Consider the following 12,925-nt stretch of genomic DNA (forward strand, 5'->3'; position numbering starts at 1 on the left):
CTGTAGGAGGCGCCTTATACTTTTTTTCCACTCTTGGTGTGATTGCCCTACTTTTGACCGGCTCCTTAAAGATTTCTTTTGCGTGCCGGAGCATACCAGGCAGGCTTTGGTAGGAGCTGTGGGTGGAGGAGAGTGTGTTGAATAAAAAGTCATCCTCGACCTGTTCTGAGTGGAGGCTTACATTGTGAAATTGTGCTGCTCTAGCCACTTGAGAATACGCAGTGCTGTCCTCTGGTGGAGATGGCTTCGTAGGGTATGCCTCCGGACTGTTATCTGACACTGGGGCGTCATATAAGTCCCATGCGTCTTGATCTTGGTCACCCTGGCTCATGGTGGTGTGAGCTGGGGAATGTGATGGAGTTTGTGCTGGTGAGACGTTAATCACAGGTGGAGGAGAGGGTGGTGGGGTAACTTTTTTCACCACTTTTGTTTGTGGTGTTTGTTCAGTTTGGAACTCCAATCTTCTCTTTCTTCTAATAGGGGGAAGGGTGCTTATTTTTCCTGTCCCCTGCTGTATGAAAATACGCTTTTGCGTATGGTCTACATCAGTTGAGTGTAGCTCTTCCTCAAACCTATGCTTTTGCATTTGGGAGGTTAGCGAGTGCTCTTCTGTATAAGAGCCTGAAACTGGGTCGGTTGCAGTTTGTTTTGGCACCGAAACCCTGTCTGCATCTTTTTTCGGCTCCGAGGTGACTTTTTTCTTTTTCGGGGCCGAAACCTCTCGGCGTCGATCTTCTTCGGTGCCGCTGTCTCGGCATCGAGCCGTGTCTACACCGGCATCTCGGTGTCGATGCTTGTCTCCAGCACTTTCTCGGTCCCGAGAAGGCTGCGTGCCGGTGTCTCGACCGGAGTCGGACGATCTCGGCACTGTTTGGGCCTTTTTCGGTGCCGACGGTCGGTCACCGAATTTATGGGTCGAGCCATGGCCTGGTGGCAGTGGCGTCCCCTGGGCCTTGTAAATCTCCTTCTGAGTGGTTTTCGACGTCTTACTCACGGTTTGTGTATCGTCGAATCCTTCGGAGTCCGATTCTTGGATCGAAAAGGTTCCCTCCTCTTCTTGTTCCTCGAACTCCCGGTGGGCTGTCGGCGCGGACGCCATCTGAAGTCTTCTGGCTCGACGGTCTCGGAGTGTTTTTCGGGACCGGAACGCACGACAGGCCTCGCAGGTGTCTTCACTGTGCTCAGGTGAGAGGCACAGGTTGCAGACCAAGTGTTGGTCTGTATAGGGGTATTTATTGTGGCATTTGGGACAGAAACAGAACGGGGTCCGTTCCATCGGCGTTCTTCTGCACGCGGTCGGGCCGACCATGCCCCGACGGGGGAATCGAAAAAATGACCCCGAAGGGCACCGGAGCTCTTCGATCTTAGACGCGGTGTTGAATCTAACTACGCCGATCCCGAACGCAACAATACCGACGAAAATCTTCCGAAATTAGCTATCTTTCCGTTCCGAAACTCGGAGCGACAGGAACACGTCCGAACCCGATGGCGGAAAAAAAACAATCGAAGATGGAGTCGACGCCCATGCGCAATGGAGACAAAAGGAGGAGTCACTCGGTCCCGTGACTCGAAAGACTTCTTCGAAGAAAAACAACTTGTAACACTCCGGCCCAACACCAGATGGCGAGCTATGCAAACATGCGTATCTACAGCGACAGATGCCATCGAACAATATCTTTTCTTAGTTTATTTTAAGAACCACAGGTTCAAAATGTACATGTAATACTTCAAATGAAAGGTACTGCAGGTAGGTACTTTAGGAACTTTGAATAATCAAAATAGCATACACAGTTTTCAAATAAATCACATATAGCTATTTTAAAACTAGACACTTAGTGCAATTTTCACAGTTCCTAGGGGGAGTAAGAGTTAGTTAGTTTTTGCAGGTAAGTAAACCACCTACGGGGTTCAAGTTTGGGTCCAAGGTAGCCCACCGTTGGGGGTTCAGAGCAACCCCAAAGTTACCACACCAGCAGCTCTTGGCCGGTCAGGTGCAGAGTTCAAAGTGGTGCCCAAAACGCATAGGCTTCAATGGAGAAGGGGGTGCCCCGGTTCCAGTCTGCCAGCAGGTAAGTACCCGCGTCTTCGGAGGGCAGACCAGGGGGGTTTTGTAGGGCACGGGGGGGGTGAGGGGGAGAACACAAGTTAGCACAGGAAGTACACCCTCAGCAGCACGGGGGCGGCCGGGTGCAGTGTGCAAACACACGTCGGGTTTCCAATGTAAATCAATGGGAGTCAAAGGGGTCTCTTCAGCGATGCAGGCAGGCAAGGGGGGGGGCTCCTTGGGGTAGCCACCACCTGGGCAAGGGAGAGGGCCTCCTGGGGGTCACTCCTGCACTGGAGTTCCGATCTTTCAGGTCCTGGGGGCTGTGGGTGCAGAGTCTTTTCCAGGCGTCGGATCTGGGAGTTAGACAGTCACAGTCAGGGGGAGCCTCGGGATTCCCTCTGCAGGCGTCGCTGTGGGGGCAACTCTGGCTACTCACGGTCTCGCAGTCGCCGGAGAGTCCTCCCTGAAGTGTTGTTTCTCCACTAGTCGAGCCGGGGGCGTCGGGTGCAGAGAAGCAAGTCTCACGCTTCCGGCGGGAAACGCAGTTGTCTTGAAGTTGCTCCTTTGAAACAAAGTTGCAGTCTTGGGTTAACAGAGCGCTGTCCTCAGGAGTTTCTTGGTCCTTCTAGAGCAGGGCAGTCCTCTTAGGATTCAGAGGTCGCTGGTCCTGGGGAAAGCGTCGCTGGAGAAGTGTCTTTAGAAGTGGGGGAGACAGGCCGGTAGAGCTGGGGCCAAAGCAGTTGGTGTCTCCGTCTTCTCTGCAGGGTTTTTCAGCTCAGCAGTCCTCTTCTTCTTAGGTTGCAGGAATCTAGTTTCCTAGGTTCTGAGGAGCCCCTAAATACTGAATTTAGGGGGGTGTTTAGGTCTGGGAGGGCAGTATCCAATGGCTACTGTCCTTTAGGGTGGCTACACCCTCTTTGTGCCTCCTGCCTGAGGGGAGGGGGCACATCCCTATTCCTATTGGGGGAATCCTCCATCTGCAAGATGGAGGATTTCTAAAAGTCAGAGTCACCTCAGCTCAGGACACCTTAGGGGCTGTCCTGACTGGCCAGTGACTCCTTGTTTTTCTCATTATCTCTCCTGGACTTGCCGCCAAAAGTGGGGGCTGTGTCCAGGGGGCGGGCATCTCCACTAGCTGGAGTGCCCTGGGGCATTGTAACATGAAGCCTGAGCCTTTGAGGCTCAATGCTAGGTGTTACAGTTCCTGCAGGGGGAGGTGTGAAGCACCTCCACCCAGAGCAGGCTTTTGTTTCTGTCCTCAGAGAGCACAAAGGCCCTCACCACATGGGGTCAGAAACTCGTCTCTTAGCAGCAGGCTGGTACAGACCAGTCAGTCCTGCACTGAACAATTGGGTAAAATACAGGGGGTAACTCTAAGATGCCCTCTGTGTGCATTTTTTAATAAATCCGACACTGGCATCAGTGTGGGTTTATTATTGTGAGAAGTTTGGTACCAAACTTCCCAGTATTCAGTGTAGCCATTATGCTGTGGAGTTCGTTTTTGACAGACTCTCAGACCATATATTCTTATGGCTACCCTGCACTTACAATGTCTAAGGTTTTGCTTAGACACTGTAGGGGAATAGTGCTCATGCACCTATGCCCTCACCTGTGGTGTAGTGCACCCTGCCTTAGGGCTGTAAGGCCTGCTAGAGGGGTGACTTACCTATGCCATAGGCAGTGTGAGGTTGGCATGGCACCCTGAGGGGAGTGCCATGTCGACTTAGTCATTTTCTCCCCACCAGCACACACAAGCTGGCAAGCAGTGTGTCTGTGCTGAGTGAGGGGTCCATAGGGTGGCATAAGACATGCTGCAGCCCTTAGAGACCTTCCCTGGCATCAGGGCCCTTGGTACCAGGGGTACCAGTTACAAGGGACTTACCTGGGTGCCAGGGTGGTGCCAATTGTGGAAACAATGGTACATTTTAGGTGAAAGAACACTGGTGCTGGGGCCTGGTTAGCAGGGTCCCAGCACACTTCTCAGTCAAGTCAGCATCAGTATCAGGCAAAAAGTGGGGGGTAACTGCAACAGGAAGCCATCTCTTTACAGGTGTCATCTGCGGTGTTTGGGGCAATATGTGTTACCGAATGAAGGAGTGTCTTTCTGGGGTGCCTTCAAAGGTTAATAATGTGTCATAGATGCTAGGGTCATGTCAGATCTTTTCTCTGCCAGCGGAGCTCTCGGCATATGTGGCCATTTTTTAGCTCATCAAGCTCCATAACCCCCAACAAGGAGATTTTCAGGCACAATCATTTTAACATTCAACCAAAAAGGAGTCTACTGTACTGAATTGTTTGATTCCAGCAAGCTCAAAGAGGAGTAAACACCAGCTTTGCAAAAAAATATTAAGCTCAGACTCTTTAAGAGAAAGAAAGGCACTACAAATGAACTGCAAGTGGACAGTATATGGGGATAAAGGACTCTCCTTATTTAGTTCTCATGCAAGTTCAAAGCATAAGTTAAGAGTGTGCCTAAAGAAGTGCCAGTTGGTCGCAAAGGTATCCAATCAAATGGTTTTGTTATCCTTTTATAAGAACCCATATGTTGGTTCCTTTGGATGAATTATATAATTAGAAGGTTCAGATCATACTCTAGTGCAGTGGTTCCCAACCTTTTGACTTCTGTGGACCCCCATTTTATCAATACTGGAGCCCGGGGACCCCCACTGAATCATTATTGGAACACGGGGACCCCCAAGGAGTCATTACTGATAGCTGGGACCTAATATTATTAAATTTTTTAAGCAGCCGCGGACCCCCTGAGGAGTTTTTGCGGACCCCCAGGGGTCCCCGGCCCACAGGTTGGGAACCACTGCTCTAGTGTCATCAAGAAAGACACAATGCATTACCATGGAAGAGGTGACAGATTGAGACAGAAATGGGGCAACACGTTAAATTTATATTACGCAGTAAGTACCAACAAAAAACACGCTAAAGTCCTGCAAAGGCGCACCCTCTGATTTAAACATCTACCTTCAAGCTCCCTGAGATGACAAAAAGCAAAGGGGCAAAAAGGATGTGGCAATGGTGAATGGCAAGCTATATAAAAACAAGTAACAGAAAACAGGGAAACTAAGACAATCATCCAGCCTTTATTTTTGGCTACAGAGAGCTTCAGCTATATCTTTAAAGTCTATGTTACCAATAAAAAATGGTTAGATAGACAGGACATTACATCATGACAACAGCACACAATCATGTCCCAAGAGCTAGGGTACGTGAATGTAGAAGTACTCTCTAAAGAACAACCTACAACTTAGACACAACTTGGGAAAAAAAATCTGACAGTAAATTTACTTAAGCCAAGGGTCTAGGGATTCACAATTAGCAGTGACAATATTCTTTTTATCAAAAACAAAATGTAAACATACCTATATTAGTAGCATGATATTGGCAGCAAAATACAATTACCGGGCACACGCATTTTTCATAGGAATGTCTTACAAATATAACATCTATAAAGTGTATTTCAACTATAAATACTAGTTCATTACGAAATGTTGCTGCTGGAAAAGCAACTACAATTCCTGGAGGAGGAAGGAGTATGGAACATGCAGACCGCTGTGTGAGTTGGTGCATGAAAATAAATGGTGGTGGGCTGAAAGTGGTCATGGTTGGCAGACCTGTGTGTGAGAAAGTATTTATGGTCGACTACAGAAGTCTGTGTGAGGAAGAACGGCAGCAAAATGAGGAAAATGTTTCTTGTAGTTATAGACTTAAGATTATTATGGATTCATAATGTGTATTTTTGCACAGCCCTGTGACTGGGCTTGGAAAACCCTGATAATATTGATGGAGACTTTGATTTGACTGGCTGCTCCCTAAAGCAAGAGATATCTTGCTTTCTCGCTTTTGGTGTAAAGGGCATCTCCTAATTACACAGTAGTGAGGACTTTTGCAGCAGACGACAGCAGCGCTGGATAATTAACTTGGAAATACGATCCGCTAAGGTAAGATCTGAAAGCCTAAAGAAAAAAAGTTTTGCTTTATTTAACATTTACACTAATCTCTTTATTTGGCCAAATCATTAAACTTTGAAATTTCAAGACTGTAGGCATCAACAATAAGTGAAGTATAACGCAACATGAGGATGACTCAAAGTTTACAGTGTGTAAGGAAATGCCTCCTTGGCATGGTTACCCCCTGACTTTTTTGCCTTTACTGATGCTATGTTTTGAATTGAAAGTGTGCTGAGGCCTGCTAACCAGGCCCCAGCACCAGTGTTCTTTCCCTAACCTGTACTTTTGTTCACACAATTGGCACACCCTGGCATCCAGGTAAGTCCCTTGTAACTGGTACCAAGGGCCCTGATGCCAGGGAAGGTCTCTAAGGGCTGCAGCATATCTTATGCCACCCTGGGGACCCCTCACTCAGCACAGACACACTGCTTGCCAGCTTGTGTGTGCTGGTGAGGACAAAACGAGTAAGTCGACATGGCACTCCCCTCATGGTGCCATGCCAACCTCACACTGCCTATGCAGTATAGATAAGTCACCCCTCTAGCAGGCCTTACAGCCCTAAGGCAGGGTGCACTATACCATAGGTGAGGGAACCAGTGCATGAGCACTGTGCCCCTACAGTGTCTAAGCCAAACCTTAGACATTGTAAGTGCGGGGTAGCCATAAGAGTATATGGTCTGGGAGTTTGTCAAACACAAACTCCACAGCACCATAATGGCTACACTGAAAACTGGGAAGTTTGGTATCAAACTTCTCAGCACAATAAATGCACACTGATGCTAGGGTACATTTTATTGTAAAATACACCCCAGAGGGCACCTTAGAGGTGCCCCCTGAAACCTTAACCAACTGCCTTTGTCACTCTGTGGCCAGTAACAAAGCCTGCACTGGGTGGAGATGCTATCACCTCCCCCAGGCAGGAGCTGTAACACCTGGCGGTGAGCCTCAAAGGCTCACCCCCTTTGTTCCAGCACCACAGGGCACTCCAGCTAGTGGAGTTGCCCACCCCCTCCGGTCACGGCCCCACTTTTGGCGGCAAGGCCGGAGGAAATAATGAGAATAACAAGGAGGAGTCACTGGCCAGTCAGGACAGCCCCTAAGGTGTCCTGAGCTGAAGTGACTAACTTTTAGAAATCCTCCATCTTGCAGATGGAGGATTCCCCCAATAGGGATAGGAATGTGACCCCCTCCCCTTGGGAGGAGGCACAAAGAGGGTGTACCCACCCTCAGGGATAGTAGCCATTGGCTACTAACCCCCCCAGACCTAAACACACCCTTACATTTAGTATTTAAGGGCTTCCCTGAACCTAAGAATTTAGATTCCTGCAACTTACGAAGAAGAGGACTGCTGAGCTGAAAAACCACTGCAGAGAAGACGGAGACACCAACTGCTTTGGCCCCAGCCCTACCGGCCTGTCTCCCTCCTTCAGAAGAAAACTGCTCCAGCGACGCTTTCCCCAGGACCAGCGACCTCTGAATCCTCAGAGGACTGCCCTGCTTCCAAAAGACCAAGAAACTCCAGAGGACAGCGGCCCTGTTCAACAAAGACTGCAACTTTGTTTCCAGAGGAGCAGATTTAAAGACCCCTGCAATCCCCGCAAGAAGCGTGAGACTTGCAACACTGCACCCGGCGACCCCGACTGGTGAAGAAACAACGCTACAGGGAGGACCCTCCGGCGACTCAAAGACTGTGAGTAACCCAAGTTGTCACCCCCTACTCCCCCACAGCGACGCCTGCAGAGGGAATCTCGAGGCTCCCCCTGACCGCTACTGCCTGACACTGAAATCCCGACACCTGGAAAAGACCCTGCACCCGCAGCCCCCAGGACCTGAAGGATCGGAACTCCAGTGCAGGAGTGACCCCCAGGAGGCCCTCTCCCTTGCCCAGGTGGTGGCTACCCCGAGGAGCCCCCCCATTGCCTGCCTGCAACGCTGAAGAGACCCCTTGGTCTCTCATTGAAACCTATTGGAAACCCGACGCGTGTTTGCACACTGCACCCGGCTGCCTCCGCGCTGCTGAGGGTGTACTTTTTGTGCTGACTTGTGTCCCCCCCGGTGCCCTACAAAACCCCCCTAGTCTGCCCTCCGAAGACGCGGGTACTTACCTGCTGGCAGACTGGAACTGGGGCACCCCCTTCTCCATTGAAGCCTATGTGTTTTGGGCACCTCTTTGAACTCTGCACTTGACTGGCCCTGAGCTGCTGGTGTGGTGACTTTGGGGTTGCTCTGAACCCCCAACGGTGGGCTACCTTGGACCCCAATTTGAACCCCGTAGGTGGTTTACTTACCTGCAAGAACTAACAATAACTTACCTCCCCCAGGAACTGTTGAAAATTGCACTGTGTCCACTTTTAAAATAGCTATATGTGTTTTATGTAAAAAATATATATGCTATTGTGATTATTCAAAGTTCCTAAAGTACTTACCTGCAATACCTTTCAAATGAGATATTACATGTAGAATTTGAACCTGTGGTTCTTAAAATAAACTAAGAAAATATATTTTTCTATACAAAAACATATTGGCCTGGAATTGTCTCCGAGTGTGTGTTCCTCATTTATTGCCTGTGTGTATGTACAACAAATGCTTAACACTACTCCTTTGATAAGCCTACTGCTCGACCACACTACCACAAAATAGCGCATTAGTATTTTCTCTTTTTGCCACTATCTTTAAGGGGAACCCTTGGACTCTGTGTATGCTATTCCTTACTTTGAAATAGCACATACAGAGCCAACTTCCTACACAGTGCCTCACAGCATATCCACACCTTCAGATTCTATTTTTCCCTCATGGCAAAATGCATTTGACAGCATAATGACACTAACTGCTTGCATCGGGTTCTAAGTATGGGCACGGGCCACTTTGAGTATAAGGAGTTTTTTAATCCAGGTTAATTTAGACCGCATTTCTTGATTGTGCCAGACCAATACCTTCTCCTGCCTTACAAAGCTTTAAAATAAAATAAGGGCACAAGTAGATTTTCGAAGGGGAGGCAGGCTGGTAGGTTGTAAATAGCGCCAACTAATCTTGCAGAAAAGGAGCTAACAAATCCTCAAAGGGTGGCTTGGCCAGCAGTGAATTCCCAACATGAACACAGCATAAATCCTTGCACAATGGGAGAGCTCCTTTCCGGTGACTACTCCGCAAACCTTTATATGACTATTTCCGTGGGATCGCAAAGCAGTTGCACAGCCTCCTGCTTTTTGCAAATTAAATAAAATTGCAAATCACCATTTTGGAAGATCTGAATGGCAATTTCACTTTTTACTTAGGAATCTAGCACATGAGTATACTCATTCTACAAGGAAGTACATTGTTTTATTTAGCTCTGGTGTCTCATTCAAGCATTAACATGAGTTTGAGGTGGTTACAAATCATAGAGGGAATACTGAGCAAGCGCCGTAAAAGGGCACACTCAGTTTTGTTCAGTGTAATTCATATTTAAGAGTGAGATTGAATGGTTACTCTGTAATACTAATCCATCATCACATGGCCTATGATTTGATCACTAAATGAAGTATCCACGCATGTTGCTGTAATGCCACCCTCATGTGCACTTTAGTGCCACAGATTCTAAACCTCTAGGACAATGAGAAAATCTGAACAACCATGACTTCCAGGCCGATGTTGGCTATGAGATTTCATGAAGTGAACTATTTCTGAAAACTCAAAAGCAGTTTGATACTGTACCTTTTCATGCGTGGAGGACCCAGACGGACCTGCAGCCACCTCCACCATTATGCTTTCACCACTCTAAGAAACAATAAAAAGAGCATCCGAGTCAAAATCAACACACATTACCCTAAAGCCCATCAACCGATCTACAACAGGACGACTGCAGTCAGGTGCAGGTGGGCACACACCTTTACATACAGTGGCACCCGCTGACATCTCCACTTTTGAAGGCACAACATTTCACTTGGAATAAGTGTTTCCAGACTTTCATCAGATCCCACTAAATTAAAATCCCACTGGCAAGGGCCTTACACTGAACATGCATTTAGGTTTAGGACTAGAATCAGTATCAACATTCTGCAAAAACATTACAACTGCGTGTTTAAATAGAAGCAGGGTTTACTTAAGCAGAACATGCCCAGGTTATGGTCTCTTAAGTACTTTGGCGAAGCTCAATGCAAACATATTTCATACAAACTTAGAAAACAATTGAACAATCACTTCAAACCCCACAATAGAGAGAGAGAGAGAGAAAGAAAGAGAGAGGTCTGTGTGTGTGTGTTTTTTTACAGGGACGTTATAGTTCTGCTCGCATTTTAAACGTACCAAACCATAGAAATTATATTTAGAGTTATCTAAAGTAGCTATAACTCATGCCCTAAGGTAACTGTAACTCACGCCCCGCCATGCACAGTTATTTTATGAATAATTTTACAACAAATGTTACAGTGTTATCAATGATGTCATAAAAGATGTCATGACTGCTGTAGTATCTGGGGTAATTAGCAGCGCATGGCAAGGGCATGAGTTATAGTTACCTAAGGGCATGAGCTATAGTTACTTTAGATAACTAACTATAACAGATTAATTTCTAGAGTTTGGAATGTTTAAAATGTGAGCCTAACTATAACATCCCTGTAACCTTTGTTTTTAAATTGAATTTCTATTTTTTTTTAAAGTAAAATAATTTTCATTACTATACGCCATCCAACCACCGCAGCGCATGACCTCTGGCCATGTGCGGCAGCGGTTGGCAGCAGTCAGCGGCCTGGCCAGACCCTGCGGCCAACCCTCCTAACCACCCAACACCACACCATGCACGGCCCTCAGGCTGTGCGCCGGAAGGAGTTAGCGACGGCCTGTCTCTCTGGGTGTGAGAATAATTGTGAGAGGGTGTATCTGGGGGTGAGAGTGGGTGCATCAGTGTCTTAGTGGGTGCACCAGTTTCTGTGTGAGGATTTTAGTGGGCCTGTGAATGGGTGTATGAGGGTCGGAGTGGGTCTGTGAGTAGGTGGCAGTGAGATAGAGTTTTTTAGGCACTGATGGATGATATATTTCTGGACAAATTAAAAAGAAAAATGTATTTATCAATTAAAAAGAGATCACCATTCAGTATGAACCTTAAACCTTAAAAGAATTTAAGGTAGTGGAATTACCACGGACACACCTGGACTAGAACCCTCAACTTGTGAGAGTCTATGACTTTAACCATTATGCCACAGGTAACTACTCGCTGTAGTCTTTGAATTGAGAGACCATTGCAATGACTATCTTGCTCTCTTCCATCCCATTATGGAATAGAAGAAAGAGAGAGAGAGAGAGAGAGAGAGAGAGAAAGGGAAAAAAGGGGGGAAAAAAGGGGGTGGGGGAAAAAAGGGGGAAAAAAGGGCGGAAAAAGAAAAAAGTAAAAAAAAGAAAAAAGGGGAAAATGAAGAAAAGGGAAAAAAGAAAAGGGGAAAAAAAGAAAAGGGGAAAAAAGAAAAGGGGAAAAGGGAAAAAAGGGGAAAAAAGGGAAAAGGGAAAGATATATAAAGTGACAAGACCGTGGGGGGAGCCTGAAGGCCCCTGCGGTCCTAGCTGGCTCCCCTCATCCTGTGGGAGCAGGCATTGTTCCCACAAGCAGGGAGGGAGCTGCTTTAAGTTGCAGCTCCCTGCATGTGGAAGCAATGTTTTCATCTGTCTTCCCTGCATGCATATTTGTGTGAAGGGAAGACAGATGAAAACTCTGCTTTCTGCAAGGGACAGCTGTTTGACAGCTCTCTCTTGCAGAAAGCAGACTGTTTGCTTAGTGGGAGTCATCAGCTCCCCCTCATACTGAATTGCATTTAAGCACCGTGGAGGTGCCGGTCCCTGGTGCTGCGGGGGGCCCACATTAAAATATGAATGCGCCCGAGCTTGGCCCTCCCAGGGGCTAACATTAAACAAAGTTTTTATTTTTATTTTCGCTAAATCCATGGATCCGCCGCGAATCAGAACATTTAAAAAAATATATATATATTTTTTTAAATTATTTTTTAACTCTGGCACCAGAGTAAGGGGTCAGGGTGACCCCTACCCTGGCCTCTTATTTATTTTTATTACACTTTTTTCTGAGATTAAGCCAAGTCTCAACATAGCTGCCAACGCTTCCGTGTTGAAGTTTTGACAGCCAATCAGATCTCAGCACGAGATCAGGAGGGTTCGCGGAGCCTTCGCTTCCCTATATATACAAAATTTTGATTTTCTTTAATTTCTCTAAAACTACTGAATGGATTTACACCAAATAACAAAAAAGGGCTCTTTCTGGACTGAGAGCTACCTTTCTGCCAAATTTGGTGTAATTCCGGCCAGTAGTTCGGGTGCTATCAGTGTTCAAAATCTCTATGGAAAAATGAATGGGGAAAAAGTGTTTTGAGACCTCCCCTTTTTTTCGCACCCCCGCTTGATGGCTCACCCCGAAACTTTCCAGACAGCAGCTGAAATGACTGTGAAGAGTCATCAAATGGCACCAAAGTCATCAGCAAAACAAAAAAAGCTTTTGTTATAGAAACTGCGTCCTAATATATGGAAAATGTCACTTACCCAGTGTACATCTGTTTGTGGCATGAAACGCTGCAGATTCACATGCTGTGCATTATCCTGCAATCTAATGTTGGGCTCGGAGTGTTACAAGTAGTTTTTCTTTGAAGAAGTCTTTTCGAGTCACGAGACCGAGGGACTCCTCCCTTTCAGCTCCATTGCGCATGGGCGTCGACTCCATCTTAGATTGTTTTCCCCGCAGAGGGTGAGGTAGGAGTTGTGTATATAGTAAAGGTGTCCATGCAATGGAGTAAGTATGTATGTACATAATGTGAATAAAGTGATATACATTTACAAATCTACAAGTTTGATCAACCTATAATGTACGATTTTTATCAACTTATAACGGCTACCGGCTCCCGGGGAGGCGGGAGGGCGCATGTGAATCTGCAGCGTCTCATGC

The 12,925-nt window shown here is 47.0% G+C and overlaps 1 protein-coding gene across 2 annotated transcripts in view; it reads right to left on the minus strand.

The window, feature by feature from the left end:
• The window catches only part of SPPL2B (signal peptide peptidase like 2B), a 149,008-nt gene that overhangs the window by 25,310 nt on the left and 110,773 nt on the right, over window positions 1-12,925 (minus strand). For both annotated transcript variants that reach the window (XM_069216302.1, XM_069216301.1), the window contains exon 11: window positions 9,700-9,762. In XM_069216302.1, the coding sequence (XP_069072403.1) occupies window positions 9,700-9,762 (63 nt within the window). The remainder of the gene's footprint in view (window positions 1-9,699; window positions 9,763-12,925) is intronic.

The sequence above is a fragment of the Pleurodeles waltl genome, chromosome 12, assembly GCF_031143425.1.
Source record: "Pleurodeles waltl isolate 20211129_DDA chromosome 12, aPleWal1.hap1.20221129, whole genome shotgun sequence".
NCBI classification, from domain to species: domain Eukaryota; kingdom Metazoa; phylum Chordata; class Amphibia; order Caudata; family Salamandridae; genus Pleurodeles; species Pleurodeles waltl.